We start from the raw sequence: 26,066 nt of genomic DNA, 5'->3' as shown, positions 1-26,066 counted from the left end.
GGTGAACGCTTTCAGGAGGATCCACGGCACGGGAGGATGCTCCGCCCGATAGTTAGCTTCGCCTGCTCTGAGCGCGGGTAGCCTTCATTTAGCACCTCCTGCTCTCGATACTTCTGGGGATTGACCTGGCCAAGCTAATCATGGTAAGGCGTGCTCCGCGTGCTGGGCGTAATTCTCGGGTCCGTTCTTGCAGAAGCCGTTCCAGGGTCGCAATTCGTTCGACGGGCATTAGCATTCTGAAAGTCCTGAAAACTGTGCCGCAGCAATTCCTTTCAAACCGAAAGGACTTGAGCCAACCAATCAATACTCGATTCAGGTATATCTCTGCTATTGAACACCACCAGGAAATGCCTCATATGTGACTCGTGAACGCAGGCGCGGACGTAGCTGTGCTGTGTAGCTTTGAGGCCGACAATAAGACCTGGTTGCAAGGCACGAGTTCCCGTGTCATTACCTCGGAAGGGTGCCCAGAGAGCGGAGTAATGCGCTGCGCCGCTCCGTGGAATCGGATTTGGCGTTGTCGGCACGCGGATGGTTTCCTCCGAACGCACCAGGGCATCGTCAAGACGAGTAGGCAGCTCTAATACTGAGTGCGAGACCATTTGAAGGCATGGTAAGAAACAGAAGGCCGAAGTATGTGTCGGTGAAGACAACCCGGCGTGTTGGAAGTTATGATTGATAGAGGTGCCCCAGGTGGGTCCACCTCACAGTAGCGCGCATTACATAAGCTCCACACATTTTTGATATCTTGAACCATCCAAGATTACTAGTCGACGTTCTCCATTCTGTTGATACTCATCGCTCCTCGTGAAAGGGCACCAAAGGCTATGTCGCGACTCAGACAACCATGTTCTGGCCGTCGTGGGTTGACGATATGCATGATAAAGACCAGTATTACAAAATCCAAAATGTGGCATCAATCCCTGTGTAGTTCAAGATGATGCGGAGCACCTGAAAGCTGTACCAGCAAATTGATGCTACCCTTGGTGTATAGTACAATAGGAGATGAGTTGTCGAAACGGAAAAGCACAAGATGCTCGGCAAGAACTGCCCTCCACGTGTCTGCGCAGCTACCTAGGTACCCACGCACCCACGTACCCCACATGGCACCTTCCACCCCACCTCTCGGCCCGCACTTCCAAACCGCCGAACCTCACAACAGCTACCAGACATCACGTCACACGAAGCCCACGTTGAGCACCACAATGGCCTGTATCTTCTGCAAGATCATCAAGGGTATTTCCATCAATAGCCCGATCCGATGACTGCTAATCTGCGCTCGCAGGAGACATCCCGTCCCTGAAGCTCTTCGAGTCGGAGAAGACGCTCGCGTTCCTCGACATCGGACCTCTCTCTAGAGGCCACTCTGTACGTCCCCTTGGCCCCTTCCCCTGTACTGGCTCCTGTTTCCATAGCTTCCCAAGTTAACGCCTCTTCAAATAGCTCATTATTCCCAAGCACCACGGTGCAAAGCTCCATGACATTCCCGACGACCAGCTTGCTGAAGTTCTCTCCGTAACGAAGAAGATCGCCGTGGCGCAAGGCGTGGAGGACTACAATATCTTGCAGAACAACGGCAGGATTGCGCACCAGGAGGTTGACCATGTACATTTCCATCTGATCCCGAAGCCGAACAAGGAGGAGGGGCTTGGAATTGTGTGGCCGACGAAGCAGGCGGATAAGGGAGAGTTGCAGAAGCTGTTGGAGGAGATCAAGAGTAAGATGTGAGGCGGGCTTACGACACAGACCAGAGACACATGGTAAGTAGAATCGACGGAGGCATGAGCAGCTTCGTGGAGTTGCCTTCTTTATAATTTTCTGGGGGTTCTGGCTACACTCAATGTCCCTTGAACACCGGTTTTCTCTTCTCCCGGAAGGCTGCTAGAGCCTCATCGCGATCCTTCGTCTTGACGACGAGCTCATAGGCTGCATTCTCCGCTTTCTCACCCAACGCGCATCCCTCTACCGCCGCTAAGGCGGCCGCGATAGCAATGGGCCCGCCCTCGCATATCTCCCTTGCAAGCTTTACGGCTTCTTCAAGTACCTTTTTCCGCGCAGCACCTTCTGTCTGTACCTCTTCTTGCGTGATGTCTATCAACCTGTCGCACAGGCCTAGGAAGTATGCTTCTGGTCCGCCGACTCTTCGGCCTGTGAGTATCAAGTCTCGCGCTCGGCCTAGGCCAATCAAAGCAGGGAGGCGGTAGGTCCCTCCTGCTCCGGGGATAATGGCCAAGCGGGTTTCGGGGAGAGCGACGGTAGTATTAGCGGCGAAAACGCGCATGTGAGTTGTTAGGGCGAGCTCGAGGCCGCCACCGAACGCGGGCGCTGCCAGCGCAGATATGGTGGGGACACGTAGCTGAGATATCGAGGTCAAGGTGCCACGTAATGTTGTTAGGAAGTTTGCTGTGCTTTGCGCGCATTTAGCATCAAGCTACCATCAAGGCCGAGGAGGCTCACTCTTCTTGTGTAAATGTTGCGCGCTCCTTCAGGTCTGCGCCTGCGCAGAAACTTGTGTCTACATCGCTAGCTAATATGAGAGCTCGTGTTGCGCCCGTCTCTCCTTCATTTTGTATGCTGTTGACTTGGTGTGTCAACTCTGCAAGCAACTGGCGGGATATAGCATTGCGTGCAGCCGGGCGATTGAGCGACAAAATGCGAATGCTGCCTGAGTGTGGCGCGGGAACATTTGTAACATTGATGACGGGAGACGGTGCGGTCGAGTATGCGCAGCGCTGGAATTGGCGCGTGTACAGCCGGAATGCGGGTCTAAGGAGAGGCATTGTGCAGCTCAGCTTCTGCCAGGAGCAAATATACGCCTGCGAGAAGGATGTAGTGACAGTTGTCTGGGAGGGAAGTCCGCTGGGGAAGTAATAATGATAGCGGTGCGGCTATCTGCGGTGTACGACATGGTCGGACCGCGGCTTCTTCTTTCTGAGCTGAAAGCTATGACCACCTGTTTCCTTTCGTTCCTTTACCACCTCACATGCGTTGGGTCACACCATTTGACCCAGATCGCATGCTTCAAGGACACGACAGTAACGACATAGTAGCTCAGCCAACCTACCAAACAGCTACACTTTGCTACACACAGTTTTGTGGACCGAGAACGCGGTGAAACATTGAAGCTAGAACAAGGGGCCTTGGCCACTGATTGATTGATGTCGGTCACTGACGTACACCTGAGGTAAGCCACAAAGCTTGCGGTGGCTGACTGACGATTTGGATCCTACATGGGAGTCGGTATATCTGTGCCACTAAGCAAGCCGTGTCTCTTAAGGACATTGTAAAGCCCAGCCCGTGTGCACTTAGATACCTCAGACACGAAATCACGTTTGCAAGGTAGTTTCGGACTACGACCTGAAGACTCTGGCCATATCTCTTCGTCCGGCCGAAATATGAATAAACTTCATTGGATGGCTCCTACTTACACATTCAAAACAATAACCCGAAGTGTGTAATAAAGGGAACCCCTTCAAGCCGAAATCGTCATCCGAACACAATACCGCGCTGCGAACACCGATCGTGCATGAAGCAATACATTTGCGCCCTAAGGACGTGAGACGTAGCTCAACCCCATTAGACAAAAGCACGTCCATAGAAGACTCAGAAATGCCGATTCCTCTTAGGGAAGAGCGAATCACCCTATGAGAACTCTTTTCGAATTCCGATGGCCGATAGCAGGACGTTTCTAAGCATGAGACTAAGGGGACGAAGACCAGTTGTGGATTGTCCACGTGTGTGTATACCCGCCGGATAAATTGCAACATGCACCTGCTATTATAAGCGCCAAGGACGAGTAGGTATCCCACTTACCTCATGATCGTAAGGTTGGAACGGCATTGACGCGGGATTAGAGGGGATATAAATAGTTCGCACTTCCGTCGACCTGGTCGTGTCGTTGCACAGACTACAATTCTGTCTCCTTTCCAAGGCTGTTAACCCCGCTTGGCGATCATCTGGACTTCTGCATCGAGCCTTTATTACTTGGATCTGTTGTTCAGACAATGGGGCATGAAACATATCGGTTGTCGCAGGAGCAGATCGACCATTTTCTCGAGCATGGCTGGATCAAATTGTCTGGCTGCTTCACGCGTGAGCAGTCTGCAGAACTGCAATCACAGTTGTGGACACGGCTCGACATGGATCCGAATGATATGTCAACATGGTATGCATACTAACTCCCCCATTGATTTCGCAACTAACAATGTATGAAACAGGGAGACCAAGAACGAATCCGGCCGTGTAAACATGCCCATCCACAAATACTTTCCCGCCTCCTCTATCGCCCCCAAAGCCTGGTTTAGCATCTGCCAACTCCTTGGCGGCGAATCCCGCGTCAACGACTCCGTCTCCAACTGGAAAGACTCCTTCATCGTCAACGTCGGCACATCTCAAGGCGCAGGGAAGTACATCAAGCCGCAGGATCTAAAAAACTGGCATGTCGATGGGGATTTTTTTGTCCACTACCTCGACTCCCCTGAGCAGGCACTTCTCGTTATACCGCTCTGGTCTGACATCGTTCCAAATGGCGGCGGCACAATTATTTGTCCTGCCGGCATCCCGATTATTGCGAAACACTTGTATGAACATCCTGAGGGCGTGTCACCGCGTATGACGTCCCGCCATGATAACCCGGAATTTAAGTCAGAAGGCACGGATCTGAGTTTTTATATCAACATCGCGAAGCAAATGCCCGACGAGGCTTTCGTCGAAGTCACGGGAGAGGTAGGCGACGTGTACCTCCTGCATCCGCTCATGCTACATAGTGCAAGCAACAACACGCTGCGGAAGGTGAGGGTCATTACGAATCCGCCTGTGAGTGTGAAAGAACCGTTCAATCTCAACCGAGAGGATGGTCAGTATAGCATTGTAGAGCAGAAGACGCTAAAGGCGCTGGGGAGGGAGAAACTGGAGGGTTGGAAAATCACCGCAGATAGGCAGAGGATTGTACCAGACAGTGCGAAGGTGAAGGCAGAGATGAAGCGATTGGAAGAAGAGCGATTGGCGAAGTTGGAGGGGGTGAAAGTCCAGGCTGTGGAGGTGGATCTGAAGGCCTGATTGCGGGGTGACGAGGAGTCGTCGATGCACATACCATAACATCAAGCGTAGATTTGACTGATATTCGATTGCGGAAGGCTTACTAGACGTTTTTGAGGCTCAATTATTTCTGCTTTTAGTCTTGTCTAAGTACTGGGCCTGATGATCCTTCCCCAGACACTGGAATTTAATCTGTATAAGATGCTCCATTATCATCGCATATCTCAAGATATTGCTTCAGCACTCTAGATCTGGAATCAATATGGTTTGGACGCTATTGATACGTAAGATGGTACTCGTCTCTAGTTGGATCATAAAACATACCGCGTGGGACCTGACGTTGCATTAGCAATGTGGAAATGCTGACTGGGTTGTTGTACAAGTACGTGCGTTCGTCCACCCAGCCGGTGCGCTGAAATGCGATATCGGTCGCCATCGCGTGACAAGACTATCGTTTCCTAACGATGCGATTGTTCCAGCGTCTAAAACTCAGATAGAGTGCTCGTATGTTGGGCATTGCTACTACGCAGCCCAGAGAGGCAGGATCCCAGCAGTGGTAGTGTCCGCAGCATGATTGTTGCAGATGTCTGCATAGGACAAGTGAAGTCGGAAGAATGAGATGGGCTAATGGGATGGCAAGTTTTTGTTTCAGCACAGGGGCGCCCTTTGTGTACTTTCTGCAGGCGATGCACTCGGCAAACGTCTCAAGAAGCTTGCAGATCGAGCTTCGAGAACCTGGCCAAGAACTGGTAGGGGACCGGGATCCTGCAGTAGTGAACGCGATAGTTCCCCGCATCGTATGGTGTAAACCCCCGCAATAGCTAGGCGCCAGGTACACGATCGAGCCCAAGAAGTAGACTTAACATGCTACTTTGTATAGCAAAGGCGGTAAGGGAGTGGTGACGCAAGGGACCTGAAGACGACATCCTACAGTACGGAAATGACTCCGAAAACTTGGAGTAGGATGCAGAGCACAGGGCTGGGGTACCACGAGGTCGTGAAAAAATTTGGACTGGGTGGATAGTCTGCATCCAAGGCTTGCGGCTCGAGTGGAGCGAGTGTCGGCTGGTAGACAGAAGCCTTGGATCGGAATATGGTATGGCTATGCCGGACACTGGCTCTTCCGGACGCTTTCGGTGCTGCTCGGAGGGAAATATACTTATTGGTTATTGATCACGCGATTTCTTGGTAGACAGATGCTCAAGACGAGGTGGTGAAATGGGAGTGCGAGCAAAGCACGTGCGGAGGGAAGCCCCGGGCCCGCGACCACTCGGAATTGGGCTTGGCGCCGTCACTGCCGGCTTTCGACATCGCCTCAGCAAACGTGTCAAGACGTGCCGGCAACGTGCCGCATAATCACCAACCCGACTGAGGCTTCAACTCCCTCAGATGGACCTCAGCATATCGCTCGCTTTGGAGTCACGCTAACATGGCTTTCACTATGAGTCGGTTACAGATCTACATTGCGGTATGTCTTGTTGCGCGCGCACTATAGCACGCAAGCTAATAGCCACAGAGCTCGGCCGTACTGGCCAACATCGTGCTATTGCGCGCCTTCGTCGAGCGACCCAACTTCTACTCGGCCACCGTGTACATCTCCCAGAGCACCGGCTCGATCTTGTTCCTGGCCAACCTTGCTGTGATTGTCATGGGAAGCGCTGGATATGGCCTTCAGCGACTCTTCTACGGCCCACTGCGCCCCATCGAGACGGAGCAGCTGTACGACAAGGCATGGTTTGCTGTGAGCGAAACTTTGCTGGCAATGACGATATTTCGCGATGATATCGGCTTATGGTTCTTTGCTATGTTCCTATGCCTGCTTGCGGGCAAGGTGTGGCAGTGGATCGGGGAGGGCCGTGTGGAGTTCCTGGAACAACAACCTCCGGCGAATCCGAAGCTTTTCCATGCGCGTCTAATGAGCTCTCTGGTCCTCTCGGTCGGCTACGATCTCTTCATGGTCTTTTACTGCGTCGATTCGATATTGGCGGATGCACGAGCGGGTGTAATGGTCATGTTTGGCTTCGAGTACGTGCTCCTGGCCATCGCATCGATATCGACCCTCTTGCGCTATGGCTTGTCGCTTGTCGAGCTCGCTATTACCCACCGTCAGGAGAAGGTACGGGATGAAGCTCGCAGGGTGGCTCGGGAACAAGCCAGGCAACGTAGAGAGGCAGCCGAGGCTGCTGGTGAGCTTGTCGCCGAGGAAGAGGAAGAGGACGACGACGACGATGAAGTTCCTGGCTGGGAAGAGAAGGGTCGCTGGGTCTTTTTCCTTGACCTGATGACTGACGCCATCAAGTCTGTGGTCTACATGGTCTTCTTCTTCCTGCTTCTGACGTTTTATGGCATCCCTATTCACATAGTCCGCGATCTCTTCATGACCTTGCGCTCTTTCGTCAAGAGGCTCCACGATTTCTACCAGTACCGAAACGCTACCCGGGATATGAACGCCCGCTATCCGGACGCCACCGCAGACGAACTAGAGCGCGAGAACACATGCATTGTATGTCGCGAAGAAATGCAACCCTGGGTGGAACCAGGGGCAGATGGAGCGCAACCTGGCCGTCGCAGAATGGATGAGCGACAGCGACCGAAGAAACTTCCCTGTGGACACATCCTACATTTCAACTGTCTGAGAAGCTGGCTTGAACGGCAACAGGTTTGTCCTACGTGCCGGAGATCTGTGCTCGCACAGCCCGTAACGCCGACCAACCCCCAAAATCAAGCAAACGCAGGCCAAATAAACCCGGCAGCATTGCCAGGAGGAGACCCTCTTCGCGGCTTACTTGGCAATATGCAGCCACCAGCAGCTCCCGGTCAACCAGGCCAGTATCACCCTGCTCCTCAGATAGGTCAACCAAATCTACCCCAAGGCAACGTGAGAGTCTTCAACTTCGGCCCCGTTCGCATTGCTTTGGGTAATCTGCGCCTCCCCGCGAATCGACCCGCTGATGCCAATGCTAACGCTAACAACAACAACCTCTTGATGGAGAGGCTTGCTCAGCAAATTGCTCAACAGCCTAATGCTCTGCAACCTCAGGTGCAGGTCCAGAACCAGGGCATCCCTCAATTACCAAACACATCTACTCAACTTCCTCTTGGTGGCGTCCCACATCACCCCAACGATATCCAAGGTGACATCTTACGCATCCAACAGAACATCATAGCCTCGCTGCAGCAATTGCAAGTACAGCACCACCAATTGGAGAATATACAAGCTCTTCTCGCCGAGTTGAACCGCCTTCAACAAGCTTCGGGCGCGGCATCAGCAGGTCAGGAACTACCACCTATCACCTCGCTTAACCCTCAACCTTTCTCGCCGACAAATCCACAGGCGTACTTTGCAAACGGCCCAGTACTTCGGCAGGGTGATGGCGGTGTGCCTGAGGGGTTGACTCTTCCCGAGGGTTGGACACTGAGACCGATGGCTCTGTCACCACAAGCTGGCAACATGCATGGGCAGGCGACAGAAGCAGGTCCATCAGGGACGGCGCGTCGCTATTTCCCGACTGTGCAACGCTCATCGGCACCACCGCCTCATTCATCTTCTAGTCCACCAACTGCGTCGGATTCAGGAGCCGGACCGGCATCCTCAGCTGCTGAGCCAAAGAGTTCTGAGCCAAGCTCTCTGGGCTCGAGCTGGAGTTTTGACAATGCGAGCAACAATGACGCTCAAGGTTCCAGCTCTGCTGTTGCCGGGAGCAGCTCGGAAGGCCAGGGCTCTAGCCAGCTTCGTGCACGCCCCTCGGCAGCGGGTAGCAGTGCACCAAGGCCGGTTACGGTGGAGGAGACGGATGACGAGTAAGGTAAAGTCTCGGTTTCGGGTACGACTATATGGGCATTGACAGCATAGCGAGGAGTTTGGGATAGTTCTTATGGTGGTCAACTACGACCACTTCGGGTCGATTTGGGAAGGAAGCAGCTTACGTTTCACGTACGATACCACAATGCACACGACTTGGTCGTCCTATTCCTTCATGGTGCTCTGGTGTCTGCACATGCACATTTTATGCTTTATGCTCTCCGCGCAGAACACATGGCTAGTCGCGCTCTAATTCCAAGCCAGCGACGCGAGCAAGGATTCATGTTTCGTCTCGGCTGCACGCCTGACCACTCAGCAGCTCGCATCCGTCCAAGAGTCATACACGGGCGGCTACGCGTGCGCGCAACCACTCAGGGATGCAGCAACACTTGGGCAGCGGGGCGCGAGGTCGAGGCCGGGGCATGGATGGCGACGACGGTTAACTATGGACCACGGCCGCGTCCCTGGCTAGGTTCCCTTTACGACGGACTAAAACGTGTGACTCTACCTCGCAATTGACGTGTGCACACCGTCCCGTCCGTCCATGTTCGCTTGTGCCATGGTTCCGTGGCTATAAAACCCCACAGCTGAATTTTGTTGTTTTCGTGTTTCCCGCGTGCCTGTACATGTGATGAAGGCTCAGGCTGGGAAGAGCGCCGGCGACGGCGAGGTCGCGAGTTGCGTCTCGAATCTCATACATGCATTTACAGATGGATTGAATGTGTTCAAGCGATTGAGAGAACGGCGCAGGAAGAGGAGAAGCAAGCATAAAGACAGGGATTTGGGTGCGCCGTCGGGCGCGGAGCTGCAATTGAGCACTTCGTTGAGGAAGGGACCTTTGGAGCTCAGCGAGAAGTACGCGAGCTGTTATGGCGACAAAGGCGACAAGTTTGCGAAAGGCGACGGTAAGCTTTCCCGTACTACCCAAAGTAGCTAATCATGCTGATCAAGGCAGCAATTGCGCACGCATCACTTGTGGAGACACTGATCAAGTTCAATACTGGCCTCGTGAGCATCATCGCAAGCTTTCTGCACCAAGACTCCAAGCACAATGACCTGCACTTGGACTACAAGTCGCTGACCAGTCTCTCGGACATCTCCAGGCGAGAGGCAGTTGACAGCTTGAACCAGCTGTATCAGCGACTGAGCCAGTCGCAACTGCAATTGCACGGAAGGCCAATATCGAGAACTGACTCGGAGAAGAAAAGGCGCAGCAGCTCAAGGCAGCGCTCGCAAGGTCCAACGGTGGCGCGCGTCTCCGTCAAGGCTTCCGGAAGCTCAAACCAAACACAACTGGCCATGGTGCGACCGAGGAATGCTCGGAAAGGGTCGATGAGCAGTTCCAGCACAGGTTCGTCGAAAGCGCCATCTATGAGCGTGACTTCGCCGTATACGTCACCTCCAAGGTCCCCGCTGCCCGAGTACTCTCCAAATGATCCGTTTCCGCCCCAGAAGGCTCCAGCAGTGAAGAGCAACGGCGCCACATCCAAGAAGCCGATGCTTTCAATTGACACCGGCCGGCCGACAACATGGCCGCAACCCAAACTCACCAAAGCCGCGCCCTTCACCAATCCGCTGCCAACACCTCCGGAATACTTTACAATGCAAACCCTACCACCTCACCACTCTTTGCCATTTTCGAAAGCGCAACAAAATGTACCAAGACGTCGCACCGACAACCCTACGCCATCGACGTACACGTTTGCTTCCGACAGCACCAAGCTGGGCGAGATACCGCAGCGCAATTGGACGGTGCCGTTTAACTACGAGGAAGCTGAGCGATTGAACTCCGAAGCTGCTTTGAAGGGCCATCCGATTGTGAAGGCTTCAGCTGACCAGAAAACGAAGACGAGGAAGGGGTTGCGTAGCCTGTTCAAGAAGGGGCAAACTGCGTGAAGAAGAGGAGGTTAGTGGTCTTGAGGTCCATGGCGTTTCGACTTTACGGGTGTATTTTCGCTTCAAGATGACGACGACGACGATTTACGACTTTCTTTATCTGGCGAGCATATACCCTTTTACTTTTCATTGAGCGTGGAGTTTGGGCTTTGCATTGATGGACCTTCCATGGTTGTGTACTAGTTGCATAATGCATTCGTGGGGTTTTTACTATTTCCGAACGTTAGCACACCTCGTTTCTGACAATCCATTTCACGTATTCTTCATGTGCCATTCAGCAATCGGTTAAGTTGTACAAACATGCGGCCATGCAGGCACCATCGTTCCGCGAGTCGTGCCAGTAAGTGCTATCGATAGAGCTGCGAGCTGATCCCTGTACGCTACGGTTTACCGTCATCCTCTCACGGCCAATGTTTCGCACCACAAGCTCCCACAGCCTGATTCCACCATGTCTCTCTTATAATCTTTCTTCTACTGTGGCACTATCATTACTTCTCTAGGTTGTCACTACCTTTCTCACTCAAGCCGTGCCTCTTCTAAAGATGCGTCTTCCGAAATTCGCTCTTCCGCTGTTGGGCTCCACCGCCGTAGCTCTCCGCAGTAGCGGAAACGGAGAGCTCGCGCAGCCTGCAATAGCGCCCAAACGCGTCGCCATCATCGGTAACGAGCCTTCTCGCTCCGAACATGTACAACTCTAACGCTACACAGGCGCCGGCGCGGCAGGTTCATCTGCTGCCTACCACCTAGCACAATTCGCTCTAGACTCCGGGATACCCCTACGTATTGACGTTTTTGAGCGCGATTCGCACATCGGTGGCCGGTCTACCATAATCCATCCTTGGTCTGATCCTGAGCAAGCCGTCGAACTCGGCGCGTCTATCTTCGTCGACGTAAACCACATCCTCGTGAACGCGACTAGGGCGTTCAACTTGTCAACAAACACAAGAGAGAACCTACTTGCCAACATTCCGGAAGTAGGAATATGGAACGGGAAGGAATTGGTGTTTACAATGAATGAAGGAGGTTGGTGGGACCTGGCGAAGTTGTTCTGGAGATACGGGTATGCGCCTGTTAAGGCGAATAAATTGATGAGGGAAACTGTGGACAAGTTCCTGAAGATGTACGAGCGGCCGCTTTTCCCCTGGAAGAGCCTGAGCGACGTGGTGCAACTTGTTGGCTTAACTGAGGTGACCGGTCTCACGGGCGAGCAATACCTGCAAAACAAGGGCATTGCGCCCAAATTCGCGAACGAAATCGTCCAGGCGAGCACTCGTGTCAACTATGCTTCCAATCTGGGCACAATCCATGGTGTTGAGGCTATGGTGTGTCTGTCCACAAACGGCGCTATGTCCATCGCTGGAGGAAACTGGCGTATCTTCTCCCACATGTTGAGCTCATCCGACTCAATTTCAACACACTTAAATACTACCATCACGCGAGTCTCAAGGCAGACGGATGGCACGTATGATCTGACGTCTTCCGCCGGACGAGTCTCGAGCTTCGATGAAGTTGTCTTGGCCGCACCGCTCCAGTTCTCCAATCTTGTCCTCGAGCCGGCGCCGGAACACATCCCTGAGCAAATTCCGTACGTCAAGCTGCACGTGACGCACTTTGCGACGCCCCACAAGCTGGACCCTTCCGCTTTCGGGTTAGACAACGACAAACAGGTCCCTGAATACGTGCTCACGACACTGCAAGTTGATGAAGAATATGGCTCGAAACCGTAAGTAGCAACGCGCCAGGCGATACCTGGTATATGGAATATGCACGGCCTTTGCTGAAGACCCCTTAGCAATGTCGGTCGAGCCGGGTTCTTCAGTATTTCCATCGTCAACTCGGGTGTGAATCGTTACGCGTCAGAACCTCGCAACGAGTACATCTACAAAGTCTTCTCCCCGAAGCGTATCGATCACCAGTTTCTTTCCCGTGTTATTGGCTTACCGGTCGCAAAAGAGGAAGCTGAGAATGGCGATATTGATGGCACAGTCAGCTGGATCAATCACTGGGAGGTCCACTCTTACCCGTACGAATATCCTCGTGTTACTTTTGATGAGATCAAGCTCGATGAGGCATTGTGGTATACGAGCAGCATCGAGAGCTTCATCAGTACCAGTAAGTATCACCATACGCCCTATATATCCCAGGGCGTCTCGCATCGAATGACCTCGCATGAAATGCGGGACATCTGCTTACTTTGGCACAGTGGAGACAAGCGCACTGTCTGGGAAGAACGTCGCGCAGCTTATCTTCAATGGGTGGTACAAGCAGCACGATGAGAGCTCAGACGGCGAGAGCTTGACAACCGAAACCAACTGGGACTTCAAGCCCCTCGACACACCGCAGAAGCCGATCAAAGCTGATCTCTGAGCTACATTTTCGCTTCTTACTAAAACATGCAAATAGTGTTGACGTGCTTAATAAACCAAGAATGGTGCTCCTAGAGCAACAGTGCTAAAGAATGATAATCCTATGGTTCAAAGACATGCAATTCACTCGGTGCCCTCGGTAGCATTCTGTCACTTCTGATCCAATCGTCTTGAGGTCCGTTTACGACCCGGTGGGGAAGCTAGTACTCGTCCACGTAGCTCCTCTTATGACACTCCTGACATTGTCGTTGTACGAACCCTTACCAGCGTTTTATTGCAATGACGGACAACGCATTTCTATCGAAAGAACTGCTTCCGACGGTTCTGAATACCATCCAGTCAGTACTGTGAATTCAGAGGAAAGATTTGTTGCCAACTGATTTCGTCAAAGACCAAGCCATAAGCCCATTTCATTCCCATTCTAAACGCCCATCACGCAAAGCAACGAATAATCATTGCGCTCTACAACATTTGCATTCCGTTCCAAGCGCGAGAGACGGATGTGTATTGGTAATCCTTGCGATGGAGTATCGTGTCTTCGTTTGTCTAGAGATATCCGTTGATCGAGATAGGACGTCGAGAATGATAATCACCGAACTCCTTGACTAGCTTACTCAAGGCGTCAGTCAAGGCCCGAATGGATAAATTTTGACTGGGAGCTGCCGTCGTTATGTCGATTGTGCGCGCAATAAGGACCTCAATTGCTTGTGTTCCCGGTTGCTCACGGTCTGCCCGACTTCCTCCATGTTTTCCCGCGTATGTTGTGTCGAGCATTGTCAGAACGTCTGACTGAACATCCTCTGGACACGAAAGTTTACTGCTTTGTGCCAGTCCTCTCGAGCGTCCACAGCCGAACCATGCTGTAAGCCGGCGTTGAGTTCGAGGTAGCACTTACCATATTCCTCCCGAAACGTGCCGTGCTCAGAGTACGTTGAGCCCAATGACCCATCTTCATCATATTCATACCCTCATGGGGAAAGATGTCAGATGCGGCTCCAGCTATCGTTGCAGACCAGGATGGCAGGCCTATATTGTCGATATTTTGGGGCCGAAATTCGTCTGCTTCATCAGTCTCGTTGGGACTAGGATCTTCGCTATCACTGTCTTCGGTAGTCTTAAACCATCTCCGGCTCGCAATTTCACTTAGGGTTCCTTCCTCTGCACCTACGGAGTGTTCTAGACAGCAACTCTCTTCAGCTTAAGCGATATATTCCCTCGTAGTCCATATATCTTTCACCCCCTCGTCTGCGCAAGAGCTGGGCCCACTCTTACATTCGCCGTCTTCTTGAAGCTACTAGGTAGACTTGGCAGGATACTATCGCGAGCAACTCGTTGACCTGCTCGAAGAACTTTTATATGCTCGATTGCGTATGTAGGGCAGCGCTAGTCGACTGTGTGGATGATTTGACCGCGCAGAGGGTATGAGAACGGGTTTATGTGGTGCGAGATGTGTTAGCGGCCATAGTATTGGACTGGAAGACCAAGAAGCGAAGGCACAGGCCACGGGAGGTTTTTGTGATGCACTTCACATGTCTCTGCTCTATGTGAAAATGTAGAGCGGTGCCAAATACTTCGCGTGAAATCTTGTAGCCTGCAGTTTCTACCTGAACTTCCGGAAAAGGACCCTATAGAGCCGAGCTTGGTGTGCGTGACAAGTGTAGGTCGCCTCTTTTGTATGAGGAACCTCCTCGTTTCTTGAACAATTTAGCAGAGTCTCCATCCTTCTTGCTGGAAGTAGCAGGAGTAAGCAATGCATAGGACCATTCATAACCCCCATTGTCATCTTCTCCAGAGCTGTCTTCACCCAAAGCTATGTCTTTGCCGCGCCACTTACCCAGAAATGACTCCGGCCTCGATGTAAAATATCTTCTCCGTTGTCCCCTTCGTGGATTGTTTGTCTGTGTTTCTTCCCAAGTCGGCCCCCCATGTGCCTTTTCGTGGCTTTCCGCCAGCAGAGCAGCCCTAAAGTTTTCCACATCCTCGATCTCCTCCACCCAATCATCACTTTGTCCTCGATCTAGCTCAATCCTTACTCCATCCTTTCGCAACCAGTTTTCGAAAATTCCCAAGGTGTTTGCCAGCCGCGGATGCCACAATTTGATTCGCAGCGTCTGGAACGACGGCAAGTTGCGCTGAAGCCATTCCGCAAGATCGCCATATGCTCTTTCAACATCTTCACTCCTACAATCCTCTTCATGAGGCACGATAATTAGCGAGAATGCCATAACGTGCACCCGCGCGAACGTAGATAACCCAGCGAAGAATCTTTGCGTAGCGTACGCTTGATATCTTCCTCTCGGACATGGCCCAGTGACAAAGAGAAAGTTCCGCCCGCGGTACAGGATCGGCAATGCCTCTTCATATATCGTCCTACATGTACTCAAGATGTTCGCATTCGGTCGCCTGCGCAAATCGTCATCTCTCGCCGGCCGAAGAAAATTGATCTGCCCACTATCCGCATACGCTTGCGATGGCACCCACAGGTCTTCACGTCCGCGATTAAACTTCACTTCGGGGCCGTGGCATTTGTACCGCGTGTACATGTGGTCTTTCGTCTGAATGTTCACGATGCGAGGTTTCTGGCGTGGACAGCGGCATAGGTCGATCTGTGGGATGCCGCCGAAGGTGGTGTTGCTTGGTTTTTCGAGCCAATTCCATTTGAGAGCGTAGTTGATAGCTGTTTCATGTTCGTCCGGATGAGGTGCGACAAGACTTGCGTAGATTCTTTGGCGAACTGGTGCAGGGAAGTCAAGGAATGATAAATGGGAAGCCATGTTTTCGGGACTGAAGGCTTATCGTTGGTGACAGAAAAAATAGACAAAGGCGAATTTACTGATATGCTGAGAAAGATATCCTCCATGTAGTCGAAGCCAGCGTCCAGTCCGGCTCTGTTCGTGGCCGCGCATACCGCTTTTTCACTTCATCAGATCCACCTGTTGATTAGCCAAATGGGATGCGCGACGTTTGCCTGGCGCCTAAATATAGCGCCGTCGACGCTGCGAGCTGCGTGTGAGACGACAGCACGCTCATGTGTGCACGGCAGCTGCCACTCAGCAGTTGCGCCACAGATTGTGGCGTCGAATCGGTGGCGGTGCGGCGTACGAAGTGACATGGTTGGCTCTTCGGGGCCACCGCAAGGCTTGCCATTCGAAAAGTGGTTTGCGCCGGACAGAAAGGAACAGGTGTCTCGGAAGCGGAGGGAGAATCTTGATGCATGTCCGCTGGAAATGGACATGGGGCTGTCAGTAAAGTGATGTGTCATCACCATTTCTCACATTCCTCGCTTCTGCTTGCTCACTTCAACACATGTCGTATCACCTGTGCCCAGAATAGAACTCGCAACCCGCATTCGCACATGCGTGATACTTATCCGACACACAACGGACAGTGGAACGCAGGGTTCGATCACTGAGTTTTACAAATTCTGCAAAGTCAATCATCCGTCTCATCATCCCGGACTTCGTGCACTACGAAGTTTGGGCATGTGGTAGTTTGGCGTGAAATTCCATGTTTAGATGAATGACGTTCGAGGGCTCAGGCGTAGTAGCAACGGTCAGGATCGTCCCGACAGGCTGTCTCCCATTTGGACTTTGGCGGATTGACGAGACACTCTTCTGAGATAGGACTGACGGTGAAGATAGACAGGGTCTTTTCGTAAGGGCTCAAGCAGGACGAGGTTTCTAGTGCACTACTCAGAGATTGCTAGACGATACCATATCGACGTAGACGCCTCGCGGGTCGTATAAGACGGCACATTCGCTATGGCAACTATGACTCTTAGGATTGTCTTGCACCTAAACATACGTTCAATACAACAATGAATACGTAGAGTAGGTAATTGGAAATGCGCGATGAGATAGTAGAGAGACTTGGATAGAGGACGGATGCTGGTCCATTCCGACTACATCCCGGAGCCTATCGCTCGTAGCCTGTCTAATCTTAGCTCCTAAGTGGTCTATCAAATCACAATTGTGGAAAGTAATCGACATCGAACCCATGCCTAGGAATGACTATTCAACAAAACTCGGTTCCGGTCTGTAGCCCACTGTTCTCCTCTAACTCGCAGTCAGGTATGCATACGCCTGCTTGGGATAGTCGGCATGATAGCTCGGTGTATTTTGAGGTGACAGTGCATCCGAAGTCAAGGCCTCGTGGTATATCGATACCGAAGTCCAACGCGTTGGCGCAGTTATGGATCGCATAAGTACATGCAATGCACTCCTCGGACGTATTACTCGTCTGACTGTCTAACATCAGATGTCCACTGGTCCAGACTACAGGACCACTGGAATGTGATTGGTAATTACCACATTGAAAGTGTAAACTGTCAAGCTTCCAGACCTTGCGTGAATATATCGCCTGTTTACCTTGTCCACCATTAGATCCAGAATGATTTGAAAACAAAATCCAACCATGGTAGTCCGCGTTGAATCCATGCTTTACACATCTTAAACTTTCGGTTGCGTGTTTACGCAATCATTGCGTTCTTGACTTTGAACTAGGGTTGTGCCGATCCTATGGGAGACATGCAGAGATTTCCAGCGTGATCCGTACAGATACAGGATTGTGACGTACTATCTCTTTTAAGTCACTCATCGTCCCCTTTCAATAGGGTAAACCTGTATAAGAAGGAAGCATAAATAGTGATAAAAGGCTTACTAGGTATGATCTAGATCTATTGGATCACATACATTAATGATCCTGGATATCAAGGTTTTGGATCATAAATTCGGGATCCGTACAACGCTATGTTCAGTTACAAAGCAGGCCCATAATACCATCATAGCTCCCCAGAGCTCGATCCCACCTACCGACTTTTCCACCTCACACCGCCCACCCACTTGACCCAGCTCTCTACAATCTCCCTCTTCTCTGGGTTACCTATACTCATTAGCCATCCATCCTCCACAAAAACCAAAGATCCACTTACCATCCACCCCCCCCTCACTAATTAACTCAACCGTATAAAACCTCCTCGCCAACTCCTCATTTCCCGCCAGCCTGTGCACAAAGCTATGACATGCCCTACATAGCCACGCCACACTGTTCAGTCTTCCCTCCTCATGCCAACCCCTCTTTCTCACCCTCTCATGCGTACTCTTCGGTATCAGATGATGATACGTCAGCGGGATCCAGTCGCGCAGACATAGCTCGCACGCTGCGGTGCGGGTAGTAGACCAGATGGGCGGAGGAGCGGTCACGGCGGTAATGTAGGTTGTTAAGAAGGGGGTGAAGAAGTGGTGAAGGTCGAAGGCGTCGGGTGGGGTGGGGAGGAGAGCGTAAGAGGTTAGAGAGTCGATGGCCATTGGGGGAATCCGATTGATTAACTGTAATTCGGTGGATGTGGAGAGGGGTGTTGAGTAGTCATCTTGTAGCTGGGGATTGTCTTTGTATTTTGAGAAGGAGAGGGTGCGGAGATCTGTGGGGAGGGAGGGAAAGATGACGCTTGAGAGGTACTATATGTTCCATCAGTTAGGTTTGTATGAAAAGTAAGCCTCAAACTTACATCGATAAACTCGCCCAGATCTTCTGCTGTGGTTTGTTCCTCCGTGCTGACAATTCTCGCCTCGGCATCCTTCTCTTTCACTGCCCCGGCCCTGCTGGGTCTGCCATCCTTGCTCTTGCGTGCGTCCCGCTTCTTCTTTCTTGGCTTCTCGACTGATTTTGCCAATGCCTTCAGCACGGGTTCACCGAAGCACTCGCGGAAAGTCTCAAAGTTAGAATGTTCGTCTGGGGGGATTGCCTCGACCATGACGTCATGGCTGTCGGAAGGTCAGCGCGATAATGTCTACCACGGTCGGTATGAGTAGAATAAATGGTTTGGTACTTGTTTTCTTCATGGTGGCGAATCTAGTACGATATATGCTGACGATGATGATGTCTTGAGGTCAGTTTATGTGATTGGTTGGGTGAGGTACACTCGGGCGCCAAATACTTAGGACACGAAAGCAAGCCTCCACACGACAACTTTCTGAGGTCTTGATACCTCTTTGGCGCATTCGATGTATTCTTGTCCAGTGATGTCAGAATATAAGGCAGTTGAAGGTCAGAGTGAGGGTACAAAGGCATTGGAAGCGAGCCCGACGACAACGTTTGAGGCCAGAAAAGGAATCGTGTATTTTATACGTCTCTAGGCGTCTGGCTAGACAGTCATGCCGCCATCCTGCACCGCCGTATCTCGTGAAGTCGTGAACCCCTCGATCCTCCCAGACTATGCAAGGAGCACCATCCCCAAGATTCGCAAGACGTTTCGGCACCCCAGTCATTGAAATGCCCTTGTAAAAGAGTACAACTACGGTTTACTTTTTCGATCCCTTCTTGCCGCCGCGCTTGGTGCCCATGGCAGCTATTCTCCGCCGCTCATCGCGCTCGATCTGTTCCTTCTTCGCCTTCTCGTGCTCAGCGCGCTCTTCAGCCTCAGCCTTCTTCCTTGCTGCTTCGGCCTCACGGCGCTCGCGCACAAGCGTCAAGCGCTCAAGATCAGCACGCGCCTGGTCGGTCTTGCCCTCAGCGTGTAGCTTCTCGTACCGCTCTTTCGCCTGCTGTGCCTGTACAGCCTCGCGCTCACGTCGGCTGAGCTGGTTCAGGTCCTGCTTGCCCTTGCCCTTGTCCTTAGCGGGAGCGTCGACGGGCTCGGGTGCCTTGGCAGCCTGGTTGCGGGCCTTCGCTGTGTGGTTGGGGTTCGCAGGCATGTCGTCGTCGTCGGACTCCTCTTCTGAGGACGAAGGGAGATCACCGGCTTCGGGCACCTTCTGGTTCTGCTTTGCGATGGCGGCCTGCTTGCGGGCTTTGGCTGCAGCGCGGCGCTCCTCACGAGTCATCTCTGCCTGCGGCTTCGCGTTCTCGTCTCCGCTGGAATCTTCTTCCGAGGACTCCTCCTCCTCCTCATCTTCAGATTCTTCCTTGACAGGCTCCTGAGTTCAGATTAGCTGTTGTCGTTGATACTGATTTTAGGTAGTACGTACACCCCACATGCCAACGACCTCGCCATCTGCGTTAAGCGGTTGTAGGTCCCGCGAGAAGTGCTTGCCGCCTCCGCGCTTGGGCTTAGCAAACTTGCCACCGCGACCGCGTGTGGACATGGCTACTGTGGATGTGTGGTAGGTTGGAAGTGTCGAGAGGCTCGTTGCGAAGGTGGAGGCTCGAGCTCTACGACTACTGTTCGCGGCTGCGTTGACGAGAGATCGTTCCGCGCTAAGATAGTGCTCGAGGCGTTTATGTACTGTGGTAGGTGTGCGCTCGCGTGCGTACCGTGGGCGTGATAATCTCGGTGGGTTGTGTAAGGCGTCGAGGGTGCAGGGCGCTTTGTACCCTGCCTCCACCAAAAATTAGCATTCTGTGCACAAACCCGCCACGTCTATCCACGGTACCTTAGGTACTCACCGAATCAGTAGCCGTCTAGCAAGTATGACTCTTGTTCTTGACACTGACAACAAATAGCCCCGCCTCGCATCTCGCAACCCCGCCACCAAGAAATTAACCCTTTTTCGCGCTCGCGCTATGCCGCATTGCGCCGCCCATATCCACCCGCTGAGTAATCCTGTCAATCTTGATTTTATTCGGCGCGCGTCTCGCGTCGACCTTTTCTTCTCTCTATACATAAACTGAAACCCTTCATATTCACTCTGCTTTCTCCTGTCAATGAGGCTGCTGGAGGGGAAAATGGAGGGGAGAGAGATACCCTTACGGACGTCTGCTTACCCCCGATGCTTCTGTGCGCTTCGGCGTGCTCGTGGAGCAAAGGTAAATAATTCGACGATACATACTTCGCTTTGCGCGCGACACTTCGTGCTTCGATATTAAAAAGAAAAACACTGTTCATGTTGCCAATTCCTGCTACCTTTAAGAGGCATCTAACCTCTTATAAAGAGGTAGCAGACGAATCGACAGGAGAACTGCACTGGGTCTCTCCTGCTCGGCTACACCAAGCACGGAGCTCTTCTCTTGCCTACATCTGCCAGCGCACAGCTTTCTCAATATTCTGCCCCTTCCTTACGCTTCTTTCTTGATGAGGCTGTCAGCCAGTCACCAGCTGCTTTCGTCGCTGTAGGAGTCCTACGGTACCTGCGGCAGGCAGCGCAGAACACAGCCTATGATTGCTGCCCCGTTTGTTCCTATAGTCTCTTCTTTCGCCAACATAACGTCTCTTTCAAGTCACACTTCTCAATCATTACACGCAGTTGTAGGCAACCATCTGTAGCCTAGCCATGCTGTCCTATCTGACTACTTTTCTCACACTCGCTCTTCTCTCTGGAACGATACAAAACTTCCCAAATCGTCATTTTCATCTGATCACTCCTCACCAATTTGTTTTCCAAACAACCTCCTCTATCTGTTTCAATCATCCCTTTCAACTGCCTAATATGTTTCCATTCAAAGCCCCCGATACCTACTCCAAAACCCTGCAAACTCACATAACAGCACAGGCGTTCCCGCCCCAAGCTACCCTTTTCTCTGCCGATTGAAACATCGCTGCTGCTTACCCGCCTCTACCGCATCAACCCCAAAGCGCGCCTCTTTCCTTTCATTTACAAACACCTCTCAGCGCCACGGATACCACACCCAAACTCTCTCGCGCTTCTTAGTGTAATTAGAATGTCTCTGGTCCTCAACATTGTACCCGATTCTGCGATTCGCATGTCGACGAAACCGTTCGAAAGTCTAAAACGCAGCGTTACCATTACAGCACGCCTCAAGACCAGGAGTTTCCAATGATGTTCCATTGAGTATCAATGACTCGATATTTTTTCAAAGAGCACATCCTAGGGAAAAGCACAAAAGTCAAGAACCGCCAGAAAAATTGCCGCCTCCACCTTAACTTGTGCCTGTCGTGGATTCCCCCGGGGTTGTCTTAAACACGCGCCCTAAGCATCGCCATCAAGAGAAAAGAAAGAAGATATCTAAAGAAGGAAATGATTCGCAGTTAGTGCTCGGAGCGGGCAGAGACCAGGGTCATGCAGCAAAACCCATTCGCCTAATGCATATCCTTCCACAAGCAAACCAAGACCATCCAGACCAAATCGAAACCACCAACCATCGCCATGGCCATCTCTTCATCCCGGAGTATCCCCTCAGCTTTCTTCAGCAAACCGTCTAGATGTACCACATTGTCTCACGGATGCCAGTGTTGGCGGGCATGGCCTGCAGCGGGGCCACCTCGATCACGCGGTTGGAGGAACCGGTAGAGGAGTGCGCCTCTTGGCCTTGGGCCTCCTTCTTGCCGGATGAGACAGGGCTATCGCTAACATGAGCCCTGGCCCGATCGGCGGCCAAGTGGGCGTAGTAGACGGCTGGGTGCAAGGAGACCGGAGTGGTCGAGCGGATGTATTGGTAAGAGTGCTCGAAGAGGAACTGCTGGATCTCTGCCGCCTGCCACGCGCCGCCCTCGTTGAGGATGCACTGGTAATGAATGGGACGAGCCGTACCCTTGATCGCAACGTGTGAGCAGAGGTAGAAGTCGAACTCATGCGGGTGAGTGCAGCCGGACTCCACCAAGGTACCGGGCAGGGGATTCTTGTTGCGGTCGCCTTGGTCTGGGAAAAAGCGAATGTGATGACGCTTGCCCGCAATCATCACACAGAAGGTGGGCGCCTCCTTGCAGCCAAGCCTCGCGAAGACGGCCTTCATGTCGCGGACTTCCTCGTTGAGAACAGCGGCGTACTGGCCCTCGCTCACACCATCGCGAATATAGATCACACGCTTCGGCGGCTGACCCTTGCCGAGGCGCTGCATCCAATTCTTCGCCATGTGGCCAAAGTGTTCCTCGATGTTGGAGGTGGTGACCATCTCAACGCGGTGGCCGTTGGTCTGAACCTCAGCCCAGTATCGAGTGAAGCTGGCGTCGTTGGAGACGGTGATAGCGGCAAAAGAAGCAGCCTCTCCAGATCCAGCTCCTGGGGCCGGGTGGGAAACGTCGGCACCGATGACCATCGTGGGGGTTTGGGGGCCTTTCGGATTGAGCTTGGGAATGACTTGAGAGATGGCGACGTTCGTGGCCCCGCCGAGTTTCGCGTTGACCTTCATGCACACATTCGAGATGTACTGGGCAGAAGCGGTCTGCGCGTGCTTGGATTGGATGACCTGACTCACAACACCGAAGCGAATGTCCATGGACTTCTTGATGCGACGATAGACCTCGATATTGCGGTCATTGACAATGAAGAACATGAGCGACGGTCGAGACTGGTACCGATTGCCAGTGTTCTGGAATGCCTTGTTGATCATCTCTCCGCCGTCCGCGAGATTACCGGGGCCAATCCAAGGCGTCGTGCCATGCTGAGGGTGCGGTTGGATTACACCCCCATGGGCAGTGTATATCTTGATGAATTCTTGGGCAAACTTCTTCGCAGCCTCCGGTGGAACCGCATTACGACCCTGGACAACACAGACGCCCCAAGCCTTGATCGGCCTGTCGGTATTCGGAAGTGCAAACACGCGACCATCCAGGCGCCAGCGACCTTGAAGCAAGTCTCTCGCATCCACTGTAGCCTGCTTGCTCCTCGCACCAAAGCGAGATTGGGGTGGCGGTAGCAAGACAGCCTTGACCTTGGCCGGGTTTGGGTTGATCTGCAAACCGTAATGCTTGAGAAAGCGATCTTGCTGCCAACCGAGCAAATTCACGCCGTGCATGACGGCAGCCCATCGCTCCCTGGGAAGGGTGACAGCGAACTTGATCATGTTCGAAGTCTGAGTGTCGCTCAACTTGGTATTGTACCGCTGATTCGGGTCGATCTGCAGCACATCGACGGGAAGGTAGACTGGACTGTTACGGATCTTCTTGGTCATCTTCACCACAGGAACTCCAGTCATCAAGTTGAGATTGTACTTCTTTTGGAAGTATTGCCTGAGTGTGAGCTCGATGCCATCCTTGTCCTTGAACGTAGCCTCATTGACATCCTTGTTGGCGAACTCTTCGATGGTGTACTGGACGTGCGGCGTCACATGGGTCGCCGTGACGCCAACACGCTTGAAGCGGCGAAGGTCTTTCTTGAGCATGTGGTGGCTCCAGTTGCGCTGAGCTTCCTGGAAGCGAGCTGCAAATTGTTGAGGAGTGCAGTTACCAAAGCTCTGAGTCAGAGCACGACCGAGCGGTTGTGACCGCCAGAAGGTGCCATTGGCCACGTCAACGTTGACGGTCAAGCCCTTCTGAAGCTTGTCGTTTAGGCAAGGTCGAAGAGAAGAGAAGACACCCTTAAATGCCTCGACGCCACCTCCAAGGTCGAAGCGAGTCTCACCACGCTGGAAGAAGGACTTCTTGATCTGGGTGTACACAAGACCGGGGCCCTGACGCATGAGGTGGTCAAGGAAGTTGATCGTGTCGATGCACTCCGTAGAGTAGGCGGCCTGTCCGTTCAAGAAAGTCTGCAAAGAGGAGAAGTCGAGCTTGCGCGTGAACTTCACGTAAAGCTTGTGCTTGTTCTTGCCGGAATCTCTAACACCGCGAGGCTTGTGGCCTTGAGCAGCACGGTCCTGCGCCTCCTCTTCATCCAGGTCCACTTCGACGCGGAATTCATCTCGAGAAAGCCGCTTGCCAGACCTGCAGTTGTCAGGAAACGAACGACGATGGAATGATCAAAGGAGGTATAGCTTACCAAGCCAGCTTGTTGCCGTCATAGATCCAGAGGGAATCCGACTCACCAAGCGCATCTTTGGCAGCCTTCGAGTGCCAGATCTTCTTGACGAGAACGCGCTTGGTGGGATCAGTGCTTGAGCCCCAGGAGACCTGAACACTGTTAGTCAAAAGCAAGTGGCATGAGAATAAGCATAACCTACGTCGTACTGGTAGACCATCTGGGCGGGGAACTTGTCAACATTGAAGGTGTTGAGCATGACATTCACAGGCTTGCCGACAGCATTGAACTTGGCCGGGCGGCGAGGAAGCTCACCAGGAATTTCGAGCTTGTGGATGTCAGTATCGAGGTTGAAGTTTCGATAGCGGGTGAAGCTATCCATAGGCAGATGGTATTGAGTCATGGTGGATGGAGACTGATGTGGAAGAGAGGGGACCGAAGATTGCGGGTAGTTGTGATGTGGCTAGGGCTGAATCAAAGATCTTCGGTAATGGTGATGAGGTAGGAATGGATCGAAAGTAGAGGCAATTGTGCTGATGTTGACAAGGGCAGAAGAGGTATGCTGATGAAGAGAAGGAGAAGGAGGAGGATGGGGATGCCCTTTTATGCCTTAAAGAATGAGGCTGAGAGGGTGTTGCTGTGAGGTCGCGCGTGACTGCTGCGATTGCAAGACGTTTGAAGACTCTGCATACCTAGCCCGGGCCAGAGGAATGTGCAGGTCATGTGGGGAAACAGGGGATGAAGGCGTTTGTACTTACACCACGCGCGATACACCAGCCGGCATATCCAAGAGCCTCCGAGATATTCTTGAGGTCTTGTGGACGCGAGTAGTCAACCGCGTTCGATCCTGTGCCCACGGTGACAGGATCACGATTGCCGTCGAGACGGGGAATGGACTTCGGTACAGAACGCTCAGTGGCGTCACGAGAGCGGCCCGATGAGTTGCCAGAAGAGCTGCTACTCTTCTTCTCATCCTGAGCACGACGCTTCGACGGACCACCCATATTGGCTTCTGCAATACCATGTCAGCTAATCTCTCAATGACAAACGAGTCACGTTGGGCCGTGAGGGGACGCTACAGGATCGTTTGCTCAGCTGGCATAACGTCTGCGGCAACGGGTCACGGCACATACCTTGAGATCACCAGGGTGTGGTAAGAGCGTGGGAATCAGTGACGATCGCGATCGAGGCTGTGAAATCTGAAAGCAGTCAGCAAAGAGCTCCAAAAGCTAGACATGTCACCTATGAGATGGCGCGAGTGACAAAGACTCAAAAGTAGCTGAAGGGGAACATGAGGTGCAACAGTGACATACAAAACGTTGGAGCGTAGAGAATGTGTTGCGATATGTGGGATGCGTCGAAAGTCTCAAGAAGAGAAGTGATGAGCAGAAGAGA

The 26,066-nt window shown here is 52.5% G+C and overlaps 9 protein-coding genes across 9 annotated transcripts; 5 read left to right on the top strand and 4 right to left on the bottom strand.

Moving 5' to 3' along the window:
• Positions 1 to 1,103: 1,103 nt before the first annotated feature.
• HNT1 (Adenosine 5'-monophosphoramidase) lies at positions 1,104 to 1,728 on the top strand (the record flags this gene model as incomplete). Its single annotated transcript, XM_056218374.1, has 3 exons — positions 1,104 to 1,236; positions 1,286 to 1,368; positions 1,444 to 1,728. The coding sequence occupies 3 exons, from the start codon at positions 1,104 to 1,106 to the stop codon at positions 1,726 to 1,728; spliced, it is 501 nt and encodes a 166-aa protein (XP_056067639.1).
• A 109-nt stretch (positions 1,729 to 1,837) lies between these two features.
• On the bottom strand, positions 1,838 to 2,780 carry N0V89_009622 (uncharacterized protein; the record flags this gene model as incomplete). The annotated part of the gene is made up of 2 exons (XM_056218373.1): positions 1,838 to 2,408; positions 2,458 to 2,780. The coding sequence occupies 2 exons, from the start codon at positions 2,778 to 2,780 to the stop codon at positions 1,838 to 1,840; spliced, it is 894 nt and encodes a 297-aa protein (XP_056067638.1).
• A 1,224-nt stretch (positions 2,781 to 4,004) lies between these two features.
• On the top strand, positions 4,005 to 5,058 carry N0V89_009621 (uncharacterized protein; the record flags this gene model as incomplete). The annotated part of the gene is made up of 2 exons (XM_056218372.1): positions 4,005 to 4,165; positions 4,218 to 5,058. The coding sequence occupies 2 exons, from the start codon at positions 4,005 to 4,007 to the stop codon at positions 5,056 to 5,058; spliced, it is 1,002 nt and encodes a 333-aa protein (XP_056067637.1).
• Positions 5,059 to 6,478: 1,420 nt separating this feature from the next.
• On the top strand, positions 6,479 to 8,842 carry HRD1 (E3 ubiquitin-protein ligase hrd1; the record flags this gene model as incomplete). Its single annotated transcript, XM_056218371.1, has 2 exons — positions 6,479 to 6,505; positions 6,554 to 8,842. 2 exons carry the CDS (start codon positions 6,479 to 6,481, stop codon positions 8,840 to 8,842), a joined length of 2,316 nt encoding a protein of 771 aa, XP_056067636.1.
• Positions 8,843 to 9,470: 628 nt separating this feature from the next.
• N0V89_009619 (uncharacterized protein) lies at positions 9,471 to 10,735 on the top strand (the record flags this gene model as incomplete). The annotated part of the gene is made up of 2 exons (XM_056218370.1): positions 9,471 to 9,744; positions 9,795 to 10,735. The coding sequence occupies 2 exons, from the start codon at positions 9,471 to 9,473 to the stop codon at positions 10,733 to 10,735; spliced, it is 1,215 nt and encodes a 404-aa protein (XP_056067635.1).
• Positions 10,736 to 11,277: 542 nt separating this feature from the next.
• N0V89_009618 (uncharacterized protein) lies at positions 11,278 to 13,102 on the top strand (the record flags this gene model as incomplete). Its single annotated transcript, XM_056218369.1, has 4 exons — positions 11,278 to 11,281; positions 11,444 to 12,458; positions 12,528 to 12,847; positions 12,939 to 13,102. The coding sequence occupies 4 exons, from the start codon at positions 11,278 to 11,280 to the stop codon at positions 13,100 to 13,102; spliced, it is 1,503 nt and encodes a 500-aa protein (XP_056067634.1).
• Positions 13,103 to 17,908: 4,806 nt separating this feature from the next.
• On the bottom strand, positions 17,909 to 18,853 carry N0V89_009617 (uncharacterized protein; the record flags this gene model as incomplete). The annotated part of the gene is made up of 4 exons (XM_056218368.1): positions 17,909 to 17,982; positions 18,032 to 18,044; positions 18,186 to 18,557; positions 18,608 to 18,853. The coding sequence occupies 4 exons, from the start codon at positions 18,851 to 18,853 to the stop codon at positions 17,909 to 17,911; spliced, it is 705 nt and encodes a 234-aa protein (XP_056067633.1).
• Positions 18,854 to 19,400: 547 nt separating this feature from the next.
• N0V89_009616 (uncharacterized protein) lies at positions 19,401 to 20,183 on the bottom strand (the record flags this gene model as incomplete). The annotated part of the gene is made up of 2 exons (XM_056218367.1): positions 19,401 to 20,015; positions 20,067 to 20,183. 2 exons carry the CDS (start codon positions 20,181 to 20,183, stop codon positions 19,401 to 19,403), a joined length of 732 nt encoding a protein of 243 aa, XP_056067632.1.
• A 2,011-nt stretch (positions 20,184 to 22,194) lies between these two features.
• Positions 22,195 to 25,675, bottom strand: ago1 (Protein argonaute; the record flags this gene model as incomplete). The annotated part of the gene is made up of 4 exons (XM_056218366.1): positions 22,195 to 24,637; positions 24,693 to 24,823; positions 24,874 to 24,999; positions 25,430 to 25,675. The coding sequence occupies 4 exons, from the start codon at positions 25,673 to 25,675 to the stop codon at positions 22,195 to 22,197; spliced, it is 2,946 nt and encodes a 981-aa protein (XP_056067631.1).
• Between the last annotated feature and the right edge of the window lie 391 nt (positions 25,676 to 26,066).

This window comes from Didymosphaeria variabile (assembly GCF_027946475.1).
Source record: "Didymosphaeria variabile strain IMI 356815 chromosome Unknown scaffold_7, whole genome shotgun sequence".
NCBI lineage: Eukaryota > Fungi > Ascomycota > Dothideomycetes > Pleosporales > Didymosphaeriaceae > Didymosphaeria > Didymosphaeria variabile.
The sequence above is the reverse complement of the archived record's forward strand: the minus strand, read 5'-3'. Positions and strand labels throughout refer to the sequence as shown.